Raw genomic sequence first — 19,796 nt, 5'->3', positions numbered from 1 at the left:
GGGCAGATCACCTAAGGTCAGGAGCTCAAGACCAGCTGGCCAACATGGCGAAACCCAGTCTCTACTAAAATATACAGAAATTAGCCAGGCCTGGTGGCGGGTGCCTGTAATCCCAGCTACTCTGGAGGCTGAGGCAGGAGAATTACTTGAACCTGGGAGGCGGAGGTTGCAGTGAGCAAGATGCTGAGATTGAGTGACTGCACTCCAGCCTGGGTGACAAAGTGAGATTCCATCTCAAAAAAAAAAAAAAAAAAAGTTTTTCTGGACTTTGAAAAACAAAAGAATTAGCAATATTTTAAACAAAAAGCTATAAAAAGATTATTTTAGTCTTCCCTTAGTTCAGTCTATGTCATAAACTTCTGTTCTGCTCAATAGTTATGAACACATTAGTACTCTACAGTAGTCTTACAGTTTTAAAATTCTTTTTATTTTTTTGTTTCTTGTCCACCCGGGTTTTTATTTTTATTTTTATTTTTTTGAGACGGAGTCTCGCTCTGTCGCCCAGGCTGGAGTCCAGTGGCGCGATTTTAGCTCACTGCAAGCTCCGCCTCCTGGGTTCACGCCATTCTCCTGCCTCAGCCTCCCGAGTAGCTGGGACTACAGGTGCCCGCCACCACGCCCGGCTAATTTTTTTTTGTATTTTTAGTAGAGAGGGGGTTTCACCGTGTTAGCCAGGATGGTCTAGATCTCCTCTGCCTTCTGGGTTCAAGCAATTCTCCTGCCACAGCCTCCTGAGTAGCTGGGATTACAGGTATATACCACCACACCCAGCTAATTTTTTGTATTTTTAGTAGAGACAGGGTTTCACCACGTTGGCCAGGCTGGTCTTGAATCCCTGACATCATGATCCACCCACTTCGTCCTCCCAAAGCGCTGGGATTCCAGCACTTTGAGCCACTGCACCCGGCCAAGAACATCCATTATTAAGGTCTGGTCATTTCTGTGACACACAGTAATTTAACATAAAAATTATAATTATTACTGATATTTTATTAATGTTAAACCCAATTCATTTTTTTTTTATTGGAGATGGAGTATCCCTCTATTGCCCAGGCTGGATTGTGGTGGTGCAATCTCAGCTCACTGCAACCTCCACCTCACTGCCTCAGCCTCCCAAGTAGCTGGGACTACAGGCACATGCAGCCATGCCTGGCTAATTTTTTTGTATTTTTAGTACAGACAGGGTTTCACCGTGTTGCCCAGGCTAGTTTTGAACTCCTGACCTCAGGTGATCTGGCAGCCTCAGCCTCCCAAAGTGCTAGGATTACAGGCATGAGCCACCGCTCCTGGCCTGAGACTTTACTTCTCTAATAAACTTGCTTTCACTTTACTCTAAGGACTCACCCTGAGTTCTTTCATGAGAACCAAGAACTCTCTCCCGGAGTCTGAATTAGGACCCCTTTCTGGTAATGTAGCAGGACAAACCACAGACAAAACCCCTCAGACACGGAGTTAAAGAAGGAAGCGTTTTATTGGGCGGGGAGCATCGGCAAGACTCCTGTCTCAAGAGCCGAGCTCCCTGAGTGAGCAATTCCTGTCTCTTTTAAGGGCTCACAACTCTAAGGGGGTCTGCTTGAGAGGGTCGTGATCGATTCAGCAAGCAGGGGGTACGTGACTGGGGGCTACATACACCGGTAATTAGACCGGAACAGAACAGGACAGGGATTTTCACAGTGCTTTTCTATACAATGTGTGTACTCTATAGATAACATAACTGATTAGGTCAGGGGTCCATCTTTAACTACCAGGCCCAGGGTGAGATGCCGGGCTGTTGCTTGTGGATTTCATTTCTGCCTTTTAGTTTTTACTTCTTCTTTCTTTGGAGGCAGAAATTGGGCATACGACAATATGAGGGGTGGTCTCCTCCCTTAGTAACAGCCTCAAGATGGTATATAAGCTTTTCTATCTTATTGTTGGGTGGGTCTTCTTACTAAAGGCAGCCCTGTATACATGGTAAATAAATTCATATGCCTTTCTCATATTAAGCAGCTTTATGTCAACGATATTTTAGCAAATGTTTTGGGGGTCAAGAGCCTATCACTCCATCAAAGCTATCCCCTTGCCTCAGAGCAGGAGAGGAGGCCGGATGAGGCCAGGCAAGACTACATCAGGAGGGAGAGACAGATGTTCTGCAGGTCAAGATAATTTGGAATGAGGCAAGGCCAAGGCCTTCTCACATCCACATTCCTCGTCACAGTGTGAAAATGCTCTCTCCTTCCAGAACTTTATTTTCACTGTCAGGAAACTCTCACCTGCGGTGAGTTTAAGTTTGTGACCTGAATAAACTGTCAACTTCATTAACTCTTTCTCAACATCCCAAACAATTCTGTCTCTGAGCCTGAATTACCACACATTTTTTTTGGAGACAGAGTCTCACTGTCACCTAGGCTTAAGTGTGGTGGTGCGATCACAGCTCACTGCAGCCTCCAGGGCTCAATCGTTCCTCCCACCTCAGCCTCCTGAGTAGCTGGGAATACATGCATTCACCACCACACCCAGCTAATTTTTGTATTTTTTGTAGTGATGGGGTCTCACCATATTGCCCAGGCTGGTCTTGAACTCCGGTGCTCAACCTAATCACCCACCTCGCCCTCCCAAAGTGTTGGGATTAGAGACAAGAGCCAGGGTGCCTGGACGCATTTTCTTCATATATACAAATTACACTATTGACCCTAGTGACCCTACACATATCAAAACCAAAGCATTGTCGGGAAAATGGCCCCAGGCTCCAGACAGGCAAACCCAGAAAGGACAGAACCCCCACGGGATCTGCACTAAGGTTTCCAGTTTTTCAGGCCTCTGCACCTTCTCAGAATCCACAGCCGTTCTGCAGCTGCTCTGCGCAGCTGGATGCCGCCTGCTGGGGAGGGAGGGCTGCCTGGGAAGCCCTCAGGGGAGCTCCGTTTTCTTCCCTTTGTAGGCTCCAGGCTGGCCTCAGCGTGGAGAGGCTGGCCTCAGCGTGGAGAGGCTGGCCTCAGCGTGGAGTCACTGGCCTCAGACTCTGCTGCCCCCTGCAGGTTATTCACCTGCATTTCACCTCCATGATCAGACAAAAAGATCTTCAACCTCATCTTTTAAAAACAAGAAACTGGCCGGGTGCAGTGGCTCACACCTGGCAAAGTGCTCAATCCCAGCACTTTGGGAGGCCGAGGCGGGCGGATCACAAGGTCAGAAGATCGAGACCATCCTGGCTAACACGGTGAATCCCTGTCTCTACTAAAAATACAAAAAAAATCCAGGTGTGGTGGTGTGTGCCTGTAGTCCCAGCTACTCGGGAGGCTGAGGCAGGAGAATGGCGTGAACCCGGAAGGTGGAACTTGCAGTGAGCCGAGATTGCGCCACTGCACTCCAGCCTGGGCGACTGAGCAAGACTCTGTCTCAAAAGAAAAAAAAAAAACACAAAAAACCAAGAAACCAACAGAGTCCCTGCTTTCCTCCTGTGTGTATGTGTAAAGTAAAGAAGGAAAATTCTAAGAAAATGTAAATGCATTAAAAGACTTCTAGGCTGGGCATGGTGGCTTGCGCCCATAATTCTATCGGTTTGGGAGGCTGAGGCCAGAGGATCACTTGAACCCAGGAGTTCAAGAAATGCCTGGGCAAAATAGTGAGCCCACATCTCTATTAATTAAGAAAAAATTTCCATATCATGGTGGTGGAGGCAATGGCCACTGAGGAACCCACGGTCTGGACACAATGGCACTGGCTGGACACAATGAGGGGGCAGGAAGAAAGCAAAGACGGGGAGTAGGGTGGGCGAGAGGCCGAGGGGAGGGATAGCACACATTTTTCAGAGAAAAAGAGGATGCCAGCACTGTTTTGCCTGACTCTTTGGCAGCCTGTAATAAGTTGTAGGGGAGGCCGGGTGCAGTGGCTCACGCCTGTAATCTTAGCACTTTGGGAGGCCAAGGCAGGCAGATCACCTGAGGTCGGGAGTTCAAGACCAGCCTGACCAACATCGAGAAACCCCGTCTCTACTAAAAATACAAAAATTAGCTGGGCATGGTGGCGCATGCCTGTAATCCCAGATACTTGGGAGGCTGAGGCAGGAGAATCGCTTGAACCCAGGAGGCAGAGGTTGCGGTGAGCAGAAATCGCGCCATTGCACTCCAGCCTGGACAACAAAAGCAAAACTCTGCCTCAAAAAAAAAAGTTGTGGCGGAATCGTGTCTGGGAGACTCACCTATGATGTTTGTGTCACATTAAGGGAGAAGACTCCAAGGTGGAGTTTCTACTCTTACTTCAACCATTGTATTTAATTCTTTTTCTAGAGAGGACACGCTCATGCCATGATTTGTGTTTCCTTAGGAATACCGTTAAAAACCTAGGCCAGGCGCGGTGGCTCACGCCTGTAATCCCAGCACTTTGGGCTGCCCAGGCGGGCGCATCACTTGAGGCCAGGAGTTGGAGGCCAGCATGGTGAAACCCCGTCTCTACTAAAAATACAAAAATTAGCCAGGCGTGGTGGTGCATGCCTGTAATCTCAGTTACTCGAGAGGCTGAGTGAGGCACAAGAATCGCTTGAACCAGAGAGGTGGAGGTTCAGTGAGCCAAGATCGCGCCACTGCACTCCAGCCTGGGAGACAGAGCAAGCCTCCATCTCAAAAAAAAAAAAAAAAAAAAAAAGCAAGCAACTCTCTTCTTTCCCAGTTCATCTGCATCTCATCATTGGGCGCAGAGAATAAGCAGCCCAATCCTCGGTTTGCTGGGAACAAGGAGAGCAGGTAGGGTTCAGGCCAAGACCAAAATGAGAGGAGGAAATGTGACCTGCAGAGGGTTTGGGGTTGTGAAAATGAGTCGTTCAAAATCTGAGCAAGAAAGAACTGAGCCCATTTCTTTGAAGTATGTGTTTTCCAGAAAGGCCATTCCCTGCTTTTCACTTTCATAAACTCACAAGTGAATTCTGATCCTTTCGACAATGTGAAGCTGACAGGACACACACCCACACACCCACCGCCCACTGACTAAGCCTCCCTGGCCCCCTTCCTTCTCCTCCTGGGCTGCACATCCCTCCCGACCGCCTCCCCTCCCCTATCGTCTCCTCCTGTCCCTTTCCCTTCCCTTCTTTTTTTCCTTCCTTTCTTTTCTTTCTGATGGAGTCTCGTTCTGTCGCCCAGGATGGAGTGCAGTGGTGCCATCTCGGCTCACTGCAACCTCCACCTCTCAGGTTCAAGCTATTCGCCTGGCTAATTTTTTTTTTTTTTTTTTTTTTGAGACTGAGTTTCACTCTTGTTGCCCAGGCTGGAGTGCAGTGGCGCGATCTCGGCTCACCACAACCTCTCCCTCCCGGGTTCAAGCGATTCTCCTTCCTCAGCCCCCCAAGTAGCTGGGACTACAGGCGCCTGCCACCACGCCTGGCTAATTTTTTGTATTTTTAGAAGAGACGAGGTTTCACTATGTTGGCCAGGCTGCTGGTCTCGAACTCCTGACCTCATGATCTGCCCGCCTTGGCCTCCCAAAGTGCTGGGATTACAGGCATGAGCCACGGCACCCAGCCTGTTTTTCCTTATGTCATACATAACACACAGGAGGAGGCCGGGCGCGGTGGCTCACGCCTGTAATTCCAACACTTAGGGAGGCCGAGGCGGGCGGATCACGAGGTCAGGAGATCGAGAGCATCCTGGCTAACACAGTGAAACCCCGTCTCTACTAAAAATACAAAAAATTAGCCGGGCGCGGTGGCCGGCGCCTGTAGTCCCAGTTACTCGGGAGGCTGCGGCAGGAGAATGGCGAGAACCCGGGAGGCGGAGCTTGTAGTGAGCCGAGATCGCGCCACTGCACTCCGGCCTGGGCAACAAGAGTGAAACTCGGTCTCAAAAAAATAAATAAATAAATAAAAACTAGCCGCGCGTGGTGGCGGGCGCCTGTGTAGTCCCAGCTACTCAGGAGACTGAGGCAGGAGAATGGCGTGAACCCGGGAGGAGGAGCTTGCAGTGAGCCGAGATCGCGCCACTGCACTCCAGCCTGGGCGACAGAGCGAGACTCCGTCACAAACAAACAAACAAAACAAAATTAAAAAAAAAACACCACAGGAGGAAAGCAGAGACTCTGCTGGCGTCTTATTCACACACTGGGATTGAGGGTGTTTGTTTCTAGGAACTGATCAATGGGGTGAGAAGCGGCTAAATAACCTGTAGGGGGCAGCAGAGCCGGAGGCCAATGACTCCCCGCTGAGGCCAGTCTGGAGTTTGCAAAAGGAGGGAAAGGGGGCTCCTTTTGCAAACTCCTGGGGGCTTCCCCCGGAGCCCGCCCTCCCTTGAAGGTGGCCTCCAGCTCCAGAAGGAGTGTGGATTCTGGGAAGTTGCAGAGCCCTGGATGGCAGAAGACCCACGGGCAGATGCGCTGGGGGGTTCTGTCCTATCTGGGGTTGTACCTTTCAGAGGTACCTTCAGGCCTGGAGCTATTTTCTGGGCAGTGTTTTGGTTTTGGCATGCACAGGGTCGCTGGGGACAGACTGTAATTGATATATATGAAGCAAATCTGTGAAGGTCAGCCTCAGAGAACAAATTGTTTGGGTTGTGTTATGAACAAAGGGTTTATAAAGTTGACTTTATTTAAGTCATAATGTCAGGGGTGTTTGAAGCAGAGTGAAACCATCTTGAATAGGGGCTGGGTAAAATAAGGGTGAGACCTACTGGGCTGCATTCCCAGGTGATTAGGCATTCTTAGTCACAGGATGAGCTAGGAGGTCGGCAGGACTGGTATCACAAGATACAGGTCATAAAGACCCCACTGATAAAACAGAATGCACTGAAGAAACCAGCCAAAGCCCACCAAAACCAACTTGGTGACGAAAGTGACCTCTGCCACCCTGGGCAACACAGTGATACCCCATCTCTACAAAAAATACAAAAATTAGCTGATTGTGGTGGCCTGTGGCTGTAGTCTCAGCTACTCAGGAGGCTGAGCTGGGAGGATTGCTTGAGCCTGGGAGGCAGGGGCTGCAGGAAGGCAGAGAGGCTGCAGCGAGCTATGATTGTGCTGCTGCACTCCAGCCTGGGTGAGGGAGTGAGACTCTGTCTCAAAAAAAAAAAAAAAAAAGAAAAGAAAAGAAAGTGACCTCATGTGGTCCTCACTACTTATTATACACTAATTATAATGCATTAACATGCTAACAGACACTCCCACAAGCTCCATGGCAGTTTACAAATACCATGGCAATATCCAGACATTACCCTATGTGGTATAACAAGAGGTAGGAACCCTCAGTTCTGGGAATTGCCTGCCCCTTTCCCAGAACACTCATGAATAATCCACCCCTTGTTTAGCACATAATCAAGAAATAACTATAAGTATACATTGTCAGGCAGACCATGCTGCTGCTCTGTCTATGGAATAGCCATTCTTTTGTTTCTTTACTTCTGTAATAAACTTGCTTTTACTTTATGGACTCACCCTGAATTTGTTCTTACATGAGGTCCAAGAACTCTCTTTCGGGGTCTGGATTGGTACCCCTTTCTGGTAATAAGATTAAACTGACTCCAGGTGAGAGTTTCCCGCTAATGAAAATGAAGGTGTGGAGAGGAGGGGGAGTTTCCACACTGTGAGGAGAAGATGGGGGTATGTGAGGAAACCTTGGCCATGCCTCATCCCGATTCTTGCCCCACTGCAGGAGATCTGTCTCTCCCTCCTGGAGCAGTCATACATGGCCTGGTTCCCCTCCTGCCCTGAGACAAGGGGATGGCTTTGTGGGGGTGATAGACTCTTGGTGTCCTAAAGGTTTGCTGAAAACTAATTGATCTGAGGCAGATTGATTAATAGAAAAGAAGGCATGCAAATGTATTTAACATGTATACATGGGAACCTTCAGAATGAAGACTCACCCAGCTATAAAACAGAAAAGATTATATAGCGACCTGAGGTCAGTAAATTAGGTTTAGTAGCAAGACAGCTTAGTAGAGTGAGAAAGGAAGAGGCTTGGCTAGAGGTGGACTGTTATGTAGATGATGTCTCCCCCAGAGAATAGACTTTTTTCCTTTTTATGAGACAAGGTCTCACTCTGTCACCTAGGCTCGAGTGTAATGGTGCAATCTGTGCTCACTGCAACCTCCGTCTTCTGGATTCAAGCAATTCTCCTGCTTCAGCCCCCCGAATAGCTGGGATCACAGGTGTGTGCCACCAAACCCAGCTCATTTTTATATTTTTGTTAGAGATGGGATTTCGTCAAGTTGGCCAGGCTGGTCTCAAACTCCTGATCTCAAGTGATCCACCCACCTCGGCCTCCCAAAGTGCTGGGATTACAGGCATGAGCCACCATGCCTGGCCCTAATCTATTTACTTATCTTTTTGGTAGAGACCTGGTCTCACCGCGCCCGGCCACTGGGTTTTTTTTTGTTTTTTTGAGACACAGTCTTGCTCTGTGGCCCAGTCTGGAGTACAGTGGTGCGATCTCTGCTCACTACAAGCTCCACCTCCCGGGTTCTCGCCATTCTCCTGCCTCAGCCTCCCGAGTAGCTGGGACTACAGGCGCCCACCACCACGCCCGGCTAATTTTTTTTTTGTATTTTTAGTAGAGACGGGGTTTCACCGTATTAGCCAGGATGGTCTCGATCTCCTGACCTCGTGATCCGCCCACCTCGGTCTCCCAAAGTGCTGGGATTACAGGCGTGAGCCACTGCGCCCAGCCAGCGCCCGGCCATTTAAAAAATTTTTAAATAATAAAGACAGGGATCGGCGGGCGAGGTGGCTCACGCCTGTAATCCCAGCACTTTAGGAGGCCGAGGCGGGCGGATCACCTGAGGTCGTGAGTTCAAGACCAGCCTGACCAACATGGAGAAACCCCGTCTCTACTAAAAATACAAAATTAGCGGGGCGTGGTGGCGCATGTCTGTAATCCCAGCTATTTGGGAGGCTGGGGCAGGAGAATCGCTTGAATCTGGGAGGCGGAGGTTGCAGTGAGCCAAGATCTCGTGCCACTGTACTCCAGCCTGGACGACAGATCGAGACTGTCTAAAAAAAAAAAAAAAGAAATACAGGGATCTCGCTGTGTTGATGATGTTGGCCTCAAACTCCTTGCTTCAAGGGATCCTTCCGCCTCAGTTTGCCAATGTGGTGGGATTATAGACATGAGCCACCACGTGCTACCTCTCTTCAGACTTTTAAAGGTGTCAAACTCTCAATAGCTTTTAGATCAGGGAAAGGAAAAGAATGGGGGAGCTGGCAGTGCTTCATTAACGGAGATTCTCTACAAATGTAAATTTCCCCCTCAAAAGATAGTTTTGCAAGGCCACCTTTTGTTTGCTGGCCAAGCAGCAGCCATTTCAAAATTGTCAAAGAAATATATTTTGGCAGGGCAATATCTTGGGGCAAAATATTTTAATGTCTTTCACATTTTGTGGACACTGAATCTGGAATTCCCTGCACACTTGTGTCCCGTGCAGGATGAAGGAGCAGGGACAGCCCACGGAGTGAGAAAGACAACAGTGCCGCTTCTAGCAGTTCGGAGCAAGTTTGGCCGAAGGCAAATATTCGAAGTAAAGGTGGGAGGGAGGGAGGGAGCTGACTTTGGAAAGTGTGGCCAGAACCAGTCGCTTCGGCTCTGCAGCGCCCAGTTACCCGGGGCTTCTGCTGTCACTCAGGGAAGGGGGCGGAGTCTAGACCCCTATCCAATCAGGGGCGCTAGGGCGGGGCCCTGCCACTGTCCTCCAGGGAAGGGGAGGTTGCATTCCCGCTCTCTTCACCCCTAGGGCTGCTCGCGCTAGTTAAGGTCTGGGTCTTTCTTGCTCCGAGAGGGACCAGTTACTTCCGCCGTAGCTGCTGTTGCTCTGTCGACTGCGTTGTGACCTGCACTGTTCACGGGACCTTTAGAGAGGACGCCAGAATACCTGGAAGCCAGGAAATGGTGAGCATGCGGTGCTGGGGAGTCCCAAGGCGAAAGGAGGGACTGGGTGGAACCGAGAGGAATCCGCTGTGGCGGGGCCCGGGCCCCCCTGCAGCGACTCTGGGCTCCAGACACAGTCCCCCTGGCGCAGCTCGGCCCTCGGTCCCCTCGGCCGCTGGGTGGAGCTGGGCCGGCAGCCGGGACCCCGGGCGTCCTGTCCGGTCCCTGCGCAGCGACTGCGGCCCCGGCCCCGGCTCCCTCTCTGAGCAGCTCCGCGCCCGCAGCCCCGCGTCTCCCCAGATTGTGCGGTGACCACGGAAGGGTCATGGGGGATCCCGCCTCGGGTGTGGGGTTCGTGTGGGAGGAGCTGTGGGCTGTGGGGTCCCCAGTTCCTTTTTTTTTTCCAGTTAAAAATTAAACTGAGGCACTGTTAAAAAATGAGAGTTTATTTTAGCAAACAGCGATTAATGAATGAGAAACTCCCAGTCCTGGCTTGTGGTTTGGTAACGGAAAAACCCAAACCGTGTAGAATAAGTTTATTCTGAGCCGAATAGGAGAGACCTCGGCTGAGGGAAACACAACCCCGCGAAGTCTGGAGTAAGCAATCCCGAGGCAGCTCCTGACAGTTTGGTTTTATTCATTTCAGGGAGACAGGAATTGCAGGAAAATGATGAATCAGTGCCGGGAAGGTGTAAGTTCCTTTGGCCGAAAGGCGGGACACATGGAAGCGGGGTTAGAAGGCACAGGTGGTGGAGGGATTCTGTAGGTGGCAGTTGGTTGAGAGTGTGTAAAGCTTTGTCTAAAATTTGGAGGCTGTAGGAAGGAGGGCTGTTATCTGCCACGTTATTCCATCCCAGTCCCCGCTCCCTTCCCCAAAAGACCTGTTTTTATTTTACCAGATTTTTATATTTTTGAGACGGAGTCTCGCTCCGTCGCCCCAGGCTGAAGTGCTGTGGCGCCATCTCGGCTCACTGCAACCTCCGCCTCCCGGGTTCAAGCGATTCTCTTGCCTCAGCCTCCCGAGTAGCTGGGACTACAGGCACCAGCCACCACGCCCGGCTAATTTTTGTATTTTTAGTAGAAACGGGTTTCACCATATTGGCCAGGCTGGTCTTGAACTCCTCCTGACTTTGTGATCCGCCCACTTCGGCCTCCCAAGGTACTGGGATTACAGGCGTGAGCCACTGCGCCCGGCCAATTTTTGTATTTTTAGTAGACACGGGGTTTCATGATATTGGCCAGGCTGGTCTCGAACTCCTGACCTCGTGATCCACCCGCCTCGGCCTCCCAAAGTGCTGGGATTACAGTGGAATGCCCCACTGCACTCCAGCCATGGTGAAAGAATGAGACTGTCTCAAAAAAAAAAAAGTTAAGCTCCTTCTTATATAGGCAAAAAACAAAGAAATTTAATTATCGCAACAATTAGTACAACTAAATTAATTGTACAATTAATTTAATACAACTAATTAGTACAACTAAATTAATTATACAATTTAGTTACAGGTTTTTTTGTTTGTTTGTTTGTTTGTTTGAGACGGAGTTTCGCTCTTGTTGCCGAGGCTGGAGTGCAATGGCGCAATCTCGGCTCACTGCAACCTCCGCCTCCCGGGTTCAAGCGATTCTCCTGTATCAGATTACAGGCGTGAGCCACCGCGCCCGGCCCAGGACTTTAAAATTTTCTTCGCAAGAGGTTTTAATTTCTTTTCTTTTCTCTTTTTTTTTTTTTTTTGAGACGGAGTCCCGCTCTGTCGCCCAGGCTGGAGTGCAGTGGCGCGATCTCTGCTCACTGCAAGCTCCGCCTCCCGGGTTCACGCCATTCTCCTGCCTCAGCCTCCCAAGTAGCTGGGACTACAGGCGCCCGCCACCGCGCCCGGCTAATTTTTTTGTATTTTTTAGTAGAGACGGGGTTTCACCGTATTAGCCAGGATGGTCTCGATCTCCTGACCTCGTGATCCGCCCACCTCGGCCTCCCAAAGTGCTGGAATTACAGGCGTGAGCCACCGCGCGCGGCCGGTTTTCATTTCTTTTCTTATTTAAAAAAGTGAATTTAACATTTCCAGCTTCAGAAGATGTGATGGCCATGAAGTCTTTGTGTAAAAAAAGTAAGAGGGAAGTTAGTCTATAATGAAATCAATCCTTAAGAGGAAGGGGTCTTTCCTGACTTGCTTGTCATTTAAAATATTTTACAAAACAATATAGGTAAGAAAGAAAGCTAATCTGTAATCAGGGAATGGAAGGTTCCCTGGCTGGCTCTGTTACCGCTGCCTGTCAGGTGTCTCAACCCCAGAATGGCATTCCTTTAAACCTCAAGATAATTTAGAGTTCCAGCAGCTTAAATTTTTGAATCACCTATTTTCACATTCTGTACAGGTGAAACTTTTGGTTATGTAATCAGAGATTAATTGACCTATTGTGCCTGGTTAAGCCTAAATTTCATTTCCCTATAAATTAGTCATTAGTGATATTGTTTCTTCAGGCCACAGATTAGAAATTTATGTGAATTGGATTTGAATTTGACTTCAGTATGCTTGTGAAGGGTCTTAGTGTTCTATAGCCAGTTCAGTTTAATTGCTTCTTATTTATTTATTTATTTACTTTTGAGACGGAGTCTCTTTCTGTCGCCCAGGCTGGAGTGCACTGGCATAATCTTGGCTCACTGCAAACTCCACCTCCTGGGTTCAATCGATTCTCCTGCTTCAGCCTCCCAAGTAGCTGGGACTACAGGCGCATGCCACCATACCTGGCTAATTTTTGTATTTTTAGTAGAGACAGGGTTTCACCATGTTGGCCAGGCTGGTCTCAAACTCCTGATCTCAGGTGATCTGCCTGCTTTGGCCTCCCACAGTGCTGGGATTACAGGCATGAGCCACCGCACCCGGCCAAAATGGGATGTTTTAAAATTGGATGCCATGTCAGTAAGAATATACTTGGGAACACCACCCAGGAAAATGAATAGTCCTTGGGCAGTTCTGGTGTGTTTCTTTGATGTCATCTAACTATGGCACACAAAGGTGGTCAAAATTTTGATTCTTTTGGTTATTCTTTTTTTTTTTGAGATGGAGTTTCGCTCTTGTTGCCCAAGCTGGAGTGCAGTGGCGTGAGTTCAGCTCACTGCAACCTCCACCTCCCAGGTTCAAGTGATTCTCCTGCCTCAGCCTCCCGAGTAGCTGGGATTACAGGCATGCGCCACCACGCCTGGCTAATTTTTGTATTTTTAGTAGAGACGGGGTTTCACTAGGTTGGCCAAGCTGGTCTTGAACTCCTGACCTCATGCTCCACCCGCCTTGGCTTCCCAAAGTGTTGGGATTACAGGTGTGAGCCACTGTGCCCGGCCTGTTATTCTATTTTTATTTTTTTTTGAGAGGGAGTCTCGCTCTGTCACTCAGGCTGGAGTGCAGTGACACCATCTCTGCTCACTACAACTTCTATCTCCTGGGTCCAAGCGATTCTCCTTCCTCAGCCTCCCAAGTAGCTGGGATTACAGGCACCTGCCACCACACCTGGCTAATTTTTGTATTTTTAGTAGAGATGGGGTTTCACCACTTTGGGTGAGCTGGTCTTGAACTCCTGACCTCAGGTGATCCACCTCCCAAAGTGCTGGAATTACAGACATGAGCCACCGCACCCAGCCTTCTTTTTGTTATTCTTTGTAGCTGTATTATCTTTTTTTTTTCTTTTTTTTCTTTTTTTTTTTTGAGATGGAGCTGCCTCTCCCCCAGGCTGGAGTGCAGTGGCGTGATCTCGGCTCACTGCACCATCTGCCTCCTGGGTTCAAGCGATTCTCCTGCCTTAGCTTCCCGAGTAGCTGGGACTACAGGTGCATACCACCACACCCAGCTAATTTTTATATTTTTAGTAGAGACGGAGTTTCACTATATTGGCCAGGCTGGTCTCAAACTCCTGACTTTGTGATCTGCCCACCTCAGTTTCCCAAAGTGCTGAGGCACCGCGCCCAGCCTTTCTTTTCTTTTCTTTTTTTTTTTTTTGGGACAGAGTCTTGCTCTGTTGCCCAAGCTGGAGTGCAATGCACGATCTTGGCTCATTGTAATCTCTACCTCCTAGGTTCAAGTGATTCTCCTGCCTCGGCCCCCCAAGTAGCTGGGATTACAAGCGCCTGCCACCACGCCCAGCTGATATTCGTATTTTTAGTAGAGACGTGGTTTCACCTGGTTGGCCAGGCTGGTCTCGAACTCCTGACCTCAGGTGATCCATCCGCGCCTGCCTCCTAAAGTGCTGGGATTACAGGTGTGAGCCACTGTGCCAGGCCTGCCATATTTTTTTTTTTTTTTTCTTTTTTTGAGATGGAGTCTCGTTCAGTCGCCCAGGCTGGAGTGCAGTGGCTCGATCTTGGCTCACTGCAAGCTCCGCCTCCCGGGTTCACGCCACTCTCCTGCCTCAGCCTCCCGAGTAGCTGGGACTATAGGCGCCCGCCACCAAGACCGGCTAGTTTTATGTATTTTTAGTAGAGACGCAGTTTCACGGTGTTAGCCAGGATGGTCTCAATCTCCTAACCTCGTGATCCACCCGCCTCGGCCTCCCAAAGTGCTGGGATTACAGGCGTGAGCCACCGCGCCCGGCCCAGGCCTGCCATATTTTCTTTTATCACAAAGTAGAATTTTGGCTGTTTGGAGTTTCCAGTAACTTAGTATTGCAATTAATGTACCTTTCATGTTATACCTAAAGGGTTTGTTTCTGACTTTTTGCCTCATTCTGTTGCAAACATGCCACTGTGTTGAGTCATGGGTCACCCAGTTTACTTATGCATTTCACTGCTTAATGGGATTTGGGTTTACAGTTTAGTTTTTGACCTTGGTGACAATGTCATGGTTGGTTTTCTTTGCCATATGAAAATGGAACATAAATTTCTCACATATTGGGGGAAAAGTCACTGGGTTGTATATTATGGATAAATTCCAATTTGAAAGATAATGCCAGTAGAGTGTATGTATGGATCAACCATCTAGCCTTTCATGTGTGTGTCTTTATTTTTGTGGTTTACCAACACTTGGGATTATCTATTAGTAGAGACAGGGTTTCATCATATTGATCATGCTGGTCTTGAACTGCTGACCTCAGGTGATCTGCCCGCCTTGGCCTCCCAAAGTGCTGGAATTATAGGCATGAGCCACTGTGTCCAGCCCAGTTTAGGTTTTTCTATCCACATACAGTTTCCCAGAAAGGTTTCTTTTCGTGAGTTTTTGTTTTAGTTAGTTATGACTCTCTTATCAATTAGAATTTTTTTTTTTTTTAACTGATGGAGTCTGGCTCTGTCACCCAGGCTGGAGTGTGGTGGCACGTTTTTGGCTCACTGCAACCTCTGCCTCATGGGTTCAAGTGATTCTCCTGCTTCAGTCTCCCAAGTAGCTGGAATTACAGGAGCCCAGCACTATGCCTGGCTAATTTTATTATTTTTAGTAGAGACGGGGTTTTGCCATGTTGGCCAGGTTGGTCTCAAACTCCTGACCTCAGGCGATCTGCCCGCCTTCACCTCCCAAAGTGCTGAGATTTATAGGCATGAGCCACCGCGCCTGGCCAGACTCTCTTATCAGTTAGATTAGTAAAGCCCCTTGCAAAACTCAGTTTTTTTGTTTTTGGCTTCTGCTACTGGAATCAGAACAAAACCCACTTTCTAGTCATCACAAAGGTTCAACTTTGTGAACAGGCATTTTCAAGAATATGCAGGCTTAGGGCTGCTCACGTTAAATTTGTTTTGCTCAGAAATTCAAAGGAGTTTGTTATGACAGGTGCTGCAGATCCACACTTCGAACATTAAGGGCAGTCCAGGCAGCACGACTTTCTCCCTGGACTCACCAGAAACACACATTTTTCCTATTCTCCTGTTGCTTTACCCCATCCAGAGTTCAATTCTAGCATCAAAATTGTTTTATGGAAGAAAGTGAGTGTAGACAGAGTAAGGGATCTGATGACCAAGTCATGGAATAAATGTTTGGAGTCCACACACCACAGCATCCTGAGAACTTCCTAGGAACAGGGTATAGAAACCCAGTGCTGTCAGCCTCACTCATCCTCCTGTCCACATGTGGGATATTTCAGGATTCGGTGGCCTTTGAGGATGTGGCTGTGAACTTCACCCAGGAGGAGTGGGCTTTGCTGGATCCTTCCCAGAAAAATCTCTACAGGGAAGTGATGCAGGAAACCTTGAGGAACCTGACCTCCATAGGTAAGAATGACAGTATTACTTCCCTCAGTGAATTAAAGAACAGGTGTTTCTAGCTCATCAGTGCTGTTGAGTGATTTGGAATATGGTCAGAGAATACTTTGAATAATATAAGACACAGGTGCAATGAGCCATGGACATAGAATCAAGTAACTTTTTAAAATAATTTTATACTAATTCAGGACTATTTTTCTGGGTCCGCATTTTAGGAAAAAAATGGAACAACCAGTACATTGAAGATGAGCACCAAAATCCTAGGAGAAACCTAAGGTAACTGGCACTTAAAAGAGAAGATAATGTCTCTGTATACAATCTTAGAATGGAAGAAAAGGTTAAAAAGAAGCAAGCATAAGAAATAAACCTAGTTCCAATGTATTTATTCTTAGAAAAGCTTCCCTAGAAACATATAAAGTGTGACATGGCTTATGTGTATAATCCAGCCCTTTTGGAGGTCAGGATGGAAGATCGCTTGAACCTGGGAGTTTGAGGTTGCACTGAGTCATGATGGCATCACTGGAGGGCAGCCTGGGCCACAGGGTAGACCCTGACTCAAAAACAAACAGACAAAAAGACAAAGAGCGTATTTATAAAATAGTTTACTTTAAAATAGCATGTAAAAGCTGGACATGGTGGCTCACACCTGTAATCCCAGCACTTTGGAAGGCTGAGGTGGGTGGATCATGAGGTCAAGAGATCGAGACCATCCTGGCCAACATGGTGAAAGCCTGTCTCTACTAAAAATACGAGAAATTAGCTGGGTGTGGTGGTGCGTGCCTGTAGTCCTTGGGAGGCTGAGGCAGGAGAATCGCTTGAACCTGGGAGGCGGAGGTTGCAGTGAGCCAAGATGGTGCCACTGCACTCCAGCCTGACGACAGAGTGAGACTCGGTCTCATAAATAAATAAATAAATAAATAAATAAATAAAGCATTTAAAATCCCTGTATCAATATTATCTTTTTTGATAAGAGATGGCTGGGCCATCTTTTTTTTGTTTGTTTGTTTGTTTGTTTGAGACAGTGTCTCGCTCTGTCGCCCAGGCTGGAGTGCAGCGGTGTGATCTCGGCTCACTGTAAGCTCTGCCTCCCGGGTTCACGCTATTCTCCTGCCTCAGCCTCCCTGTAGCTGGGACTGCAGGCGCCTGCCACCACGCCCGGCTAATTTTTTGTATTTTTTAGTAGAGACAGGGTTTCACCATGTTAGCCAGGATGGTCTCGATCTCATGATCCACCCGCCTCGGCCTCCCAAAGTGCTGGGATTACAGGCGTGAGCCACCGCGCCTGGCCTGGCTAGGCCATCTTGTATAGCATGTGTTCCATTCATGTTCAGACAGGACAGAAAGCCTACACTTTGCTGGGCACTGTTAAAAATGCAAGTGTAATACTTGCAAAGGAATTAAAATTAGTGATAAACCCATTATAATGTGCTTTCATTGTTCACAGAAGACTTATAGGGGAGAGACTCTCTGAAAGTAAAGAAAGTCATCAGCATGGAGAAGTTTTGACACAGGTTCCAGATGACACACTGAAGAAGAAAACTCCTGGAGTACAATCATATGAAAGCAGTGTGTGTGGAGAAATCGGCATAGGTCTTTCATCCCTTAATAGGCACCTCAGAGCCTTTAGTTTTTCCAGTAGCCTTGCAATACATGGAAGAACTCACACTGGGGAAAAGCCTTATGAATGTAAGGAATGTGGGAAAGCATTCAGGTTTCCCAGTTCTGTTCGTAGACATGAAAGAATCCACTCTGCAAAAAAACCCTATGAATGTAAGCAGTGTGGGAAAGCATTCAGTTTTCCCAGTTCTGTTCGTAGACATGAAAGAATCCACTCTGCAAAAAAACCCTATGAATGTAAGCAGTGTGGGAAAGCATTATCTTATCTTGTAAGCTTTCAGACACACATGAGAATGCACACCGGAGAGAGACCTCATAAATGTAACATATGTGGGAAAGCCTTTTTTTCTCCCAGTTCGTTAAAAAGACACGAGAAAAGTCACACTGGAGAGAAACGCTATAAATGCAAGCAATGTGATAAAGCCTTCAATTGTCCCAGTTCCTTTCAATATCATGAAAGGACTCACAGTGGAGAGAAACCCTATGAGTGTACACAATGTAGGAAAGCCTTCAGATCTGTCAAGTACCTGCGAGTACATGAAAGAAAACACACTGGAGAGAAACCCTATGAGTGTAAGCTATGTGGTAAGGGATTTATTTCTTCCACTTCCTTTCGCTATCATGAAAAGACTCACACTGGAGAGAAACCTTATGAATGTAAGAAATGTGAGAAAGCCTTCAGTTTTGTCAAGGATCTTCAAATACATGAAAGGACACACACTGGAGAGAAACCCTTTGAATGTAAACAATGTGGGAAAACCTTCACTTCTTCCAATTCCTTTCACTATCATGAAAGGACTCACACTGGAGAGAAACCCTATGAGTGTAAGCAATGTGGGAAAGCCTTCAGATCTGCCTCAATCCTTCAAAAGCACATACGAACTCACACAGGAGAGAAACCCTATGGATGTAAGCAATGTGGTAAAGTCTTTAGAGTTGCCTCACAACTTAAAATGCATGAAAGGACTCACACAGGAGAGAAACCCTATGAGTGTAAGCAATGTGGAAAAGCCTTCATTTCTTCTAATTCTATTCGCTATCATAAAAGGACTCACACTGGAGAGAAACCCTATAAATGTAAACAGTGTGGGAAAGCCTTCATTTCTTCCAACTCTTTTCTCTACCATGAAAGGATTCACACTGGAGAGAAACCCTATGAGTGTAAGCAATGTGGTAAAGCCTTTAGATCTGTCTCAATCCTTCAAAAGCATGTAAGGACTCACGCTGGCTAGAAACTCTATGGATGTAAGCAATATGGTAAAGTCCTTAGATGGGACTCAGAACTTCAAATGCATGGAAGGACTCACTGCAGAGACACCTGTAATCTCAGCATTTTGGGAAGCCAAGGCAGGAGGATTGCTTAAGCTGAAGAGGTTGAGACCAGCTTGGGCAATATGGTGAGACGTTATCTGTATTACATAATAAAATAAAATAGGCCAGGCACAGTGGCTCATGCCTGTAATCCCAGCACTTTGGGAGGCGGAGGCAGGGAGATCACCTGAGGTTGGGAGTTCGAGACCAGCCTGATCGACATAGAGAAACCCCATCTCTACTAAAAATACAAAATTAGCCAGGTGTGGTGGCAGGCACCTGTAATCCCAGCTACTTGGGAGGCTGAGGCAGGAGAATCACTTGAACCCGGGAGGCAGAGGTTGCAGTAAGCCGAGATTGTGCCATTGCACTCCAGCCTGGGCAACAAGAGTGAAACTCCATCTCAAAAATAAATAAATAAGATGAAATATACATATTTATATTCTGTATATAAATATGCATATATATTTTAACATATATTTAAAATGCATAAGGAAAATATATAGGATATTTACATACATACACAGATGTATATATGTATTTGTGTGTGTGTGTGTGTGTGTGTGTGTGTTTTGGGAGACAGGGTGTCCCTCTGTCACCCAGGTTGAAGTGCAGTGGTACAATCATAGTTCCCTGCAGCCTTGAACTCTTGGGCTCAAATGATCCTCTTGCCTTAGCCTTCTGAGTAGCTATGACTACAGACAGGTATCACCATTCTTAGCTCATTTTTCATTCCTTTCATAGAGACAGGTTCTCATTCCATTGCTCAGGCTGGTTGTGAACACCTAGTCATGAGCAATCCTCCCACCTTAGTTTCCAAAAGTGCTAGGATTACAGCTGTAAGCCACTCTACCTGGCTGATAAACACATTCTGAAAAG

General features: G+C 47.6%; 1 protein-coding gene across 1 annotated transcript; it reads left to right on the top strand.

Moving 5' to 3' along the window:
* The first annotated feature begins 4,161 nt into the window (after nucleotides 1-4,161).
* ZNF878 (zinc finger protein 878) lies at nucleotides 4,162-19,796 on the top strand. Its single transcript, XM_008966332.5, has 4 exons — nucleotides 4,162-9,838; nucleotides 15,872-15,998; nucleotides 16,205-16,265; nucleotides 17,434-19,796. The coding sequence occupies exons 1-4, from the start codon at nucleotides 9,836-9,838 to the stop codon at nucleotides 18,836-18,838; spliced, it is 1,596 nt and encodes a 531-aa protein (XP_008964580.3). The 5' UTR covers nucleotides 4,162-9,835; the 3' UTR covers nucleotides 18,839-19,796.

The sequence above is a fragment of the Pan paniscus genome, chromosome 20 (assembly GCF_029289425.2).
Source record: "Pan paniscus chromosome 20, NHGRI_mPanPan1-v2.0_pri, whole genome shotgun sequence".
Classification (NCBI taxonomy): domain Eukaryota; kingdom Metazoa; phylum Chordata; class Mammalia; order Primates; family Hominidae; genus Pan; species Pan paniscus.
The sequence above is the reverse complement of the archived record's forward strand: the minus strand, read 5'-3'. Positions and strand labels throughout refer to the sequence as shown.

Excerpts from the sequence above, each read along its gene's own strand:
- ZNF878 (XM_008966332.5), top strand. Across the intron at positions 15,999-16,204 it reads GAGGAACCTGACCTCCATAG|GAAAAAAATGGAACAACCAG; the intron begins GTAAGAATGACA and ends TCCGCATTTTAG. Across the intron at positions 16,266-17,433 it reads AATCCTAGGAGAAACCTAAG|AAGACTTATAGGGGAGAGAC; the intron begins GTAACTGGCACT and ends CATTGTTCACAG.